Source organism: Schistosoma haematobium, chromosome 1 (genome assembly GCF_000699445.3).
Source record: "Schistosoma haematobium chromosome 1, whole genome shotgun sequence".
Lineage (NCBI taxonomy): Eukaryota > Metazoa > Platyhelminthes > Trematoda > Strigeidida > Schistosomatidae > Schistosoma > Schistosoma haematobium.
The window spans coordinates 81,518,964-81,528,958 of NC_067196.1; the positions used below are offsets into that span (position 1 = coordinate 81,518,964).

Here is a 9,995-nt window from a genome sequence, read left to right on the forward strand (position 1 = left end):
AAATAGTTATCTGGATCTAATTCTCAGTGTTCCTTCACTTAACACCTCATCCTGTTTTAAACTATGCACTATCCTGTAATATCTTTTCTTCCGACCACTGCCTGCCTAATTTCATATTCTCGAGTTCCATTGCCAAACAACAAGGATGACACTTCTCCAAAAACATACGGTGAGTTCCAGCTATAAGTTTTCTGCAATCATAAGGTCATTTTTAGATGGTTCGTTCAATGACAACCACACAATTATCTGGGTTCATTCGATTGTTCTGATCCGAGCGAGTGGCAAAAACCTCAACAGCATCAAGCACCCTGGAATTAATTGCCATACTGCATGTTTTATTCTGGATGCTTTTGGATCAATACTACTCACGAATGGCGTTATATATGTCGTCCACTGAATAATCTAATTTCCAAAAATAATCCAGGCGAGTTTAACTATTTTACTGGACGATTTCTTTTTGTACTTAACATGTATATGTTTTCCAGTTGCTTGTGCCATATATTTGTCAGTGTCTCTAGGCTAAATGCAGGAATTTCTCATGAAAAGTTTATAATGCGTTACATTCCTGCTTGAAGTTTCATAAGCAGTCTTGACTTTAAAATTACTTTTCCTGGTCATGTTCATTATTTTTAAATTGTCATATACGTCAAGAACCTGCATGTTAACCTGACCCACACACGCATTGCACTATATCTTCATGTCTTCTAAATTTAGAAATCATCTGAATCGTCTTTAATATTTATCAGTAAATCCATCATAGTCGTTGTTGCTAATCGTATTTGGGTTTATGAATTGGTTTATCATATTAGCAGCCTAAAATGCGAACATAGTTTAGATAATAAGATTAAAAATTTAGGTACTATCAACTGCACTAGTAAAATAACTAAATCCTCAGGTAGCTGTTGGCTAAACAAACGTTTAAAATCAAAACTCCGTAGCCTACTAGAATTAACACTAAACGAATATTTCTGAATTGAAATTTATAATTAAATTAGGCGTCTCGAATTCTTTAACGTTATAAATTTCTGATGATTTCGAATCACCTAAAGCAACAATACCTATTTTTCCACTGACTAATCCTCAATCAACACTATAACTAGTTAAATTTAATAGTTTCAGGATGTCATAAAGCATTGTCATAACTTGACAATCACGTAATATGACTGATAAAATTAATGAAACTATTAACGAAATCGGTCAACAAATTGACTTATAATTACCATTAAATGGTGTTGTTTTCTTGTTATCTTCATCCATCACAGATGATTACAGTATGTCTCTCTCTCAGTTGCTTATTCAGTAAATATCTTAAAACCTTGTCAGTCTAATTGATGGTTTAGCGACACAATCATGCATGCAAATAATCAGTATAAGCAGTCGAGTAAATCTCCTGCAAACTGAAAACATCAATGTCGAATTTACCCCAACACTGACTAAGGTTCAAGCCATTATCATAGACATGAGTTGGGAGTGTACTCCCCTGGTTACAACTTATGTTCTCCCTGATAATCACATGAGCATCACTCGCTATTAATCATCTTGTAAAAACTTATTTAGCTAAATACATCTTGCAGCACCACATCACTTCGTAATATGACACAGGCCTAACTGATTTTAATAACTTATAACCACTATATCTCAATTAAATCGTATTCCGCCTTATAATAAACTGCATACTTGCAACTAACTTGTATGCCCATCAGCCGGCAAATATAAATATAAATAAATAGTCTATCGCAGATCAGAACATTGAGTCTAGAGCATGTCTCTTACGAACACACTCATGTTTAACGATTTTTTCCTAGCTATCTGTGCAAAATCCATATAATTATCACTCATGTATTTAAATTTTATTTTGATAACCATTCATGTGTATTAGTAGTATTACTAAGTTCTATCACGGTCAAGTAAAAATGAGGTTGAGAAAATCTCCCTTAACTAAATAAACCGTATCAAACTAACTGGAACACTAGTTGAAATTCTTTTCCACGTTACTACTTTTGTTCCTTCAGTTAGCCTACTAATACAGATGCAATTGGAATTCAACTCATATGGACAACTTACCGGCATAATCGTTATTTGATTTCATAATTTAAACCAAAACTAATACCAATATTAACATTTCTACAATATTCATTACTTTAATATTTCTAAACACAAAATACTTACTACCTATACGTTAAGTTATTAACCAACGACTATTAACACGCATCGTTTTATTATTATTATTATTGTAATCCCATTTTTAATAGCTCAAATGATCTTCACCCAAATTTTCATTTCAAGCGTTTTAAGCATAAAGGCAGAGAATTTAAAATTATTACATATATTTCCCGACCAGATGCTGCCACTTTCTTTTTGATTTATCTTTCAGCTTATCATTACCCGGGGGATTCTTCCTAGTCTTGGTAACCTTCGGCGCACGACGATCCCATCCAATTCGGTATCGAACCAACATCACGTTGATTCTGGTGGGAGAGTAGTGTAATGGCATTGAACAATAACCGCACAATCCACAAAGCTGAACACGAGACTACTCAGAAAATAGATATTCAATATTTAACGCGGATAAATACCTAACGATGGAGAAGGCGCGGAGAAGGAATTGAATGGACTGGGTTTGATCGGATGGCATGGCTCGTCCATGCAGGCGTGGTCCATCTCAATGTTACTTTATATCTTCTATTCATATTAAATATATTGTTCTTTCTCTAGCCTAACCTTGTTCTACATCATGTATTGGTAATTGATACGATACAGTGAGTTGGTGTAGTCGATGGTGTGACTTCCACGTAAGATCTTATAGATTAGGCAGTTATATCATGACAAATTTAGGATTAGGTCTATTATTAGAGCAGTACTAATATCATAGTAGACCATAATTCTACACCTCCCTGTGAAATTACTAATGTAGAACTCAGTGTACGAAATATCTTCAAGGCAATCAGTACATTGAAACACTCCTACACTGATGGACCAGATGGTATTCCATCTGGCATGCTAAAACATGGAGGTGATGATATGTGTGTTTTGCTTCTCAAAATATTCGCGATATCACTCTCTACAGCGTGTTACCCTAATGCCTGGAAAACTACACATATCGTTCCCAAAATAAAAACAGGACCTGAAACAAACGTTGAAAATTACCGGCCCATAAACATAACTTCAGTGGTTTCCAGAGTGATGGAAAAAGTAGTTAAGGCGGCTGTAGTCCAACATCTACTTGGTAATAATCTCATCTCAACCTCCCAGCATGGATTTCTTAGGTCCAGATCATCCGATACATGCCTAGTAGACTACCTGAATGATATAACTCTGAAACGAGACAGCGGACTCTTTGTATCAGTCCTATTCCTAGACTTTAAGAAAGTCTTTGATAAGGTCCCACACAAAAGGCTACTCCTCAAACTAAAGTCCTTGGGAATACACAACCCACTGTACTCATGGTTTGCTTCGTTCTTAACAGAACGTAAACAGATGGTAAAGTACAATGACTGTCTCTCGTCCCCTAGACCAATCACCAGTGGAGTCATCCAGAGAAGCGTATTAGGTCCACTTTTGTTTCTTATGTATATAAACGATATATGTAACACCATAGAATTTGGGAAACCATACTTATATGCTGATGATCTCAAAATAGTATACAGCTATAAGCCTGAGACACTAAGCGAAAGTGTATCCCAGATCCAAAAGGACCTCAATAACTTAACTATCTGGAGTGAAAAATGGCAATTACCATTTAACCTCAACAAGTGCGGGATCATGCACTTTGGAAAGCATCCCTATAAACCGCGACTTCACTTAAATGAATGTAGAGTCCAAACACTCGAATCAGTACACGATTTAGGAATTAACTACACAGGAAGCCTGAACTTTGAAGAACATGCCTCCTCTATTATTTCTAAATCTAGACGGCTAATTGGTTTTATAATGAAAAACTTTTTCACAACAGAGGGTAAACTTACTCTCTACAAAATATGTGTACGACCCTCCCTTGAATACTGCTCTTTTGTCTTCTCTAATATGAATATCGCAGACAAGATAAGAGTAGAAGATGTTCAAAGACGTTTCACACGTCAACTACTAGGATGTAACTGGAATCTCGATTACACAGACAGATGTAAGCATCTATCTTTAGAACCTTTATGGCACCGTAGGCTAAAAAACAATTTAATATTTCTCTACAAAGCGATATATGGGCTCTCCTTTCTAACCTCCTGCCCGACTGTCACCCACGACCCAGCCTATAGACTTAGAAACAACGCATATACACTACTTACCGTAAAACACCAAAAACAAATGCGTTGTAAGTTTTTTACAGTACGGTATAGTGTATTGTGGAACAGGCTGCCAATGCCTATCCGTAACTGTGATACGTTTACCAGATTCAAAAAGCTAATAACCCTATTTCTAGACTCCAAAGAGCTTCAACATTTCCTTGAACTCCCGCCCACCGATGTGGCACTTTATTACGGACCGCCTAGTATCTAGAAAGAACAAGATTATAACAAGTTCGACTGTTACTAATACGAATATAACCAAATCACAGAATATATGGCTTATCCTTTCCTATTATTCATTGTTTATTAATCATGGCCTTATGCTCCTAACCCTCACTTTTAGTTCCCAAATCTCTACAGGTTAAATGTACATTATTCTTCCTAAAAGTCATGTTTTTTTCTACTGCAAGTAGGCAGATAGCTCAATCTTATGGATGCTGATCTACCAAGGCCGATCATACAAAGCTAAAATTTGGCCACAAAGTATTTTGAGTTTCTCAATGCTTTATTTGTCTTACCCTGAAATCTTTTTTTTTCTACAATTTTATACCCTCTCATAGTCCTTACTTCTTTAAACCATTAGGCTTTTTCATAGCAGTGTGATATACTATATGGACATCTAACCCATGAAACAGACTTTTCAACTATATGATTTGCTTGTAACATGGACCTAGTAGAGACAGTGTATTCCAACTATGGGCTTTGATTAAAGCAGTATTCATACTTGCCACAAACGTAAGAGAGCCTAACATCACAAAAGGAGGGAGAGTGGCGTTACTGACCAGCAAACATGATGGTGGGGAGACAAGTTCAATCCACCCATGTCTGTAGGGCAGAACAATTCGTTTAATTACGGCTTCTTATGGTTTAGTGGGACGCCACGGACTTAAGGTATTATTGCTGATTTATCACGCAAAATACTTCATTAAATCGTGTTACGAACGTTGAATTGGTTTCACTTCCTACCCAGTCATCCTATTACAAGCAAACTAGACAATTCGATAATATACGAAGCCTACTCAAGACCCTATGATACCTAAAAAATAATAATAATACGAAAAAAGATGAAAAGGGCTCCAACAGCTTCGATAAAAAAAGGAAGATAGTCAATTGCATATCACAATACTGTTTTTAGCACTATATTTTATGACCACACATAATCTCATACTTTCAGCTCCTTTCTGAATTCCCTCCATTTGTCAGTTGTATGTCCACACATACCCCTTATGTTTCACAGAGTCAACAAACCAGCTGCTCTCCGTGGACTTCGACCAAAACGATGTGCTTAAGGCTCTTAGCACCCTAAACATGGAGAAGTCAACAGGACCAGATGAACTACACCCCAAAATCTTGAGACATATTGCCGATTGTATCGCGGCTCCACTGACTGTGATATTCAATATGTTACTTGACCAAGGTGTGTTACCTATGAACTGGAAGGACGCCACCGTCATTCCCATACATAAAACAGGTCCACGACAAGTTCCATCGAATTACGGACCCGTAAGCCTCACCAGTGTTGTAATTAAAATACTGGAAAGAATAATCAAACGGACCATAGCGGCATTTATGGAAACCAATAACTTGCTGAACATGGCACAACGTGGTTTTAGAAAGGGTCTATCCTGTACAACGAACCTCCTTATAGCTAGGGAGTCCTGGATTAGTGCGCTAGACAACGGAAACTCAGTGGATGTTGACTACATAGATTTCAGTAAGGCTTTTGACAAGGTGCCAACTAATAGACTGCTATTGAAGTTGGCAAACCTTGGTATTGCCGGACCTCTTTTAAAATGGATTAAAGATTTCCTAGTAGGTCGTACGCAAAAAGTAAGAATAAATTCTAAGTGCTCCATCTGGAGACCAGTACTTAGTGGAGTACCTCAAGGTTACGTCCTAGGTCCTTTACTTTTTATAATGTACGTTAATGATCTTACAAGTATAGTACAGTCTCCAATGTTATTATACGCTGACGATTTAAAAATTTGGCTAGTAGTAACTGGAGACAAAGACGCATTTACTCTTCAGGCAGACTTAAATAATATGATAAACTGGTCTAAAGAGTGGCTGATGCCTATGAACTCGGAAAAGTGTGTCTACATGCACTTGGGGGATTCAAAGGTTAATACGTACAACATAGGGGATGTGTCATTACCCGTAGTCCGGTCTCATAAGGATCTAGGGGTGAAGGTGAGTCATGATCTTAGGACGACGGTCCATTGCCGTGAGGTCGCAGTTAAGGGGTTTCGAACCCTCTGGGCTTTAAAAAGGACATTCACTAAGTTAGATACTACCATGTTCACCACAGTATACAAATCCTTAGCGAGATTTAAGTTAGAGAACTGCGCTCAGGCTGCAAGCCCCCGTTTAAAAGGTGACCCAGACATACTAGAAAAAGTATAGAGGGCAGCTACCCGTGCAATTCCGGAACTCCGGGGTTTATCATACAAAGGGCGACCTGAAAAGCTGGACCTCTTTACTCTGTCCTATCGCGGACTAAGGGGAGATCTAATTTTGAGGTACAGAATACTGAGTAATGATTTCGGACCTAACGTATTCTCTTCTTTTCTTCCCACTAGATCGGGACATCTCAGAGGACATAGCAGGCGAGTAGAAAAGCCAAGAACGAACAAAATACACGTGGCATACAGGTTTTCGCACAGAGTCATCAATACTTGGAACCTGCTGCCTGAAGCAGTGGTGTCCACACCTTCAGTTGACTCTTTCAAGAGAAGACTGGACACTCACAGAAACATACTAGAAAAGAAATAACATAGGCCGTAGGCCTTCTGTCCTTACTACACAAATCTGAGTCTGAATATGAATCTGCTCCCTCTTTCAGTCCCCTTGAGATATGGAACGGGTGACTTCATCCTGCACCATCCTTTAAGCCTTAGATATTCCAAAGGGATATAAGGTTGCGATTTCTAGAAGCTCCCACCTTCAATGGACCCATCCTTGACCATCAGTTGCATATTCGCAACGCGACTTTTATGAAGCGCGCCAATGGTGATACTGACTGAAACCATCTACATTCATATCTTTTAAATTATCTACTACAGTAGGCATTGTATCATTTGTAAAAATTTGGTCTTGCCTGTTAACTGGCATGCCTCATGTGACAAACTGTTATTTGAGAATAAATTATTATTATTTTTATTATTATTATAGTCAGTTTGTCAATCATATTACGTGATTGTCCAGTCATGACAATGCTTTATGACGATATCCTGAAATCACTATGAATAACCAACGATTCGAAAGCATCAAGCTGATCAAATTGTTGAGTGTGTCAGTATTTGATCTTGAAGCCATACCCCAAGAGTACCAAGGCCCATCGACGAAGACGATTTGCAGAATGGTTTGGAATGACAGATTTCGATCCGAATATTGAGAGCACAGGCTTGTGACCTATGAGAAGCGTAAATCGCCTACCGTACAGAAACTTGTGAAAACGCCGAACAGCAAACACAAGTGCTAGAGCCTCCTTCTCCATCTGACTGTATTTCTTTTCTGCCGGAGTCAGTGTACGGGATGCATGCATAACAGCCTTTTCTGACGCGTCTGGAAAATGATGTGAAATAACAGCACCTACGCCATACGTTGAAGCGCCTGCAGCTACGATGATCGGCATAGAAGGATCGTAGTGCGTTTACAACAATTCCGAGCTAATTATGAACTTGAGTTTACAAAACGTCCTATCACACTCTTTAGTCCAGTTCCAGGTGCTGTTCTTCTTCAGGAGACGAATCAGTGAGGCTCGAATGTCATGTATAGAAGGAAGGGACGCTGCATAATAGGTAACAAGTCCCATGATGGAACGTAGTGCCGAGACGCTAGTGGTGGGGGGAATTAGTTTGATACCTCGAATGTACTCAGGATCGGTCTGCGGCTGTCAGCGTCAAAACTGAACCGCAAGTACTTTACTGACTGCAATAAAACTGGCATTTCTCCTGGTGCATTCAGAACCCGTTGTCACCGATGCGTTGCAGTAACAATGTCGTGCGTTCCTGTAGCTGTTATAACGTCGTCGCAACAATGAATTTGTTATCGAGATAAACCGCGACCCCCGAGATACCTGATAAGATAGTATTTATCAGTTGCTGGAAGATAGATGGGGCAGATTGACTCCAAAAGGCAGACGGTTATACTGAAACGACCCTTGATGAGTATTGGTAGTAAGCAGCTCTCTTGATGCTTCATCTACTTCCACTTGCAACCAAGCATCAGGTAGATCCAGGTTTGAGAAAAACTTTCCCCCATTCAGCACAGTAAACAGATCTGCAGAAACTAGCATAGGATGATGATGCTGTTCCAGAGCTGCATTAAGACCTGTATGAAAGTCAACACGTATACGTATCGTGCCGTTGGACTTCTTGATAACAACTATAGGTTATGCCCAAGCAGAGTAAGAAACGGGCGTTATAAATCCTTGTTGTTGAAGGTGATTCAATTCTTCACCTACTGTTGGTAATGTTGCGTAACGCACATGTCTTTTTGGGCGGAAAAAGGCTTAGCGGCAGTTTTCAACCAAAGCGTTGCTTCCACGACAGAACACCGACCCAGTCCAGGTTGGAAAATAGATGAGAACTGCGTCATTAGCTACTTTGTATATGCTTCAGGGTCATGTGAATGTGATATCGGGTGGCATATGGTATTTAACGGGACATCAGCTAATTTTAGCTAGTCGAATCAATCTAAACCAAGTAAATTTAGATCAGCTGGCGTTATATAACATACTCAGATAAACGTTGAATCGTGAAAAAACACTTTATAATCTAGATGTTCCAACAAACGTAGATGACAACCGCGTGCGGTGCGATGATTTCTGTTGTTGGCACCGTGCGTGGTCTGCACATTTTGATCCAAGATTTTCGTCAGAGAATTGTCACGTCAGATGCAGTGTCTATTTGCAATCTAAACGGATGCCCATTGATACTAGCAGTAATAAGTTTCGTCTCAGCTGATGTTAAATTCTGACAGGTTGCTACTAGACTCAGCAAATTTGTGCAGGATTTAGGGACAGTTTTCGTGGTACTCCTGGAGCTGTTCGGTTACTTTTTTTTGACAAAACCCATTGTAACAACCGAACTGCCAGTATTCGGTTTGAACGCAGGACTGACGAACTAAAATTTATTCGAATAGGCCAAATTACGTTCTTCTGTATAGCGTACGAAGCTTTTTGAGATACTCGTTTAAATTGAGCACAGAGGTTGTGTTTTGATATAATTTAATACGAGTATCTCAAAAACCGAATACTGACAGTTTGGTCGTTACAGTTCTCAAACGAACAGTATTCACAAGTGAGAAATACTGGAATATTTAGAAAACTCAATAAGATGGACGAAAACCTGGTGTTGGGCCATCAAGAAATGCAATCAGATGCGCTTCCTGATATATGGCAAGTTCCTTTTGATACATCTTAATTTCATGGCTCTAATACTAGTTTGATAAGTAGGCACAGCAAAATTAGCTCTAGCATCACCTTACCAGAGTTAAAAGAAAAGCAGTTGAGGGAAAGACAACTATCAGAGATTAGAGACTTGAAAGATAAGCAGATGAAGCAACTGTTGTGCCTTCAGAGGGAGTTAGGGTCGTTAAGACTAAAAGTGAACATGTGTAGTGAAGTATCTTTTGCCTCCAATTGTGATGACAGAGGACAGGAGTATGTTGATACTTTCATAAGCCGTTCTCATGACCTTAGAATCAGCTCTC

At 38.8% G+C, this 9,995-nt stretch overlaps 1 protein-coding gene across 1 annotated transcript; it reads left to right on the forward strand.

Moving 5' to 3' along the window:
• The first annotated feature begins 2,240 nt into the window (after window positions 1–2,240).
• On the forward strand, window positions 2,241–7,298 carry MS3_00002256 (uncharacterized protein). Its single transcript, XM_051209828.1, has one exon. The coding sequence runs from the start codon at window positions 2,998–3,000 to the stop codon at window positions 4,489–4,491; it is 1,494 nt and encodes a 497-aa protein (XP_051075293.1). The 5' UTR covers window positions 2,241–2,997; the 3' UTR covers window positions 4,492–7,298.
• Window positions 7,299–9,995: the final 2,697 nt, after the last annotated feature.

Coding starts and splice junctions, on each gene's coding strand:
- MS3_00002256 (XM_051209828.1), top strand. CDS start 2,998: ATGCTAAAACATGGAGGTGATGATATGTGTGTTTTGCTTCTCAAAATA.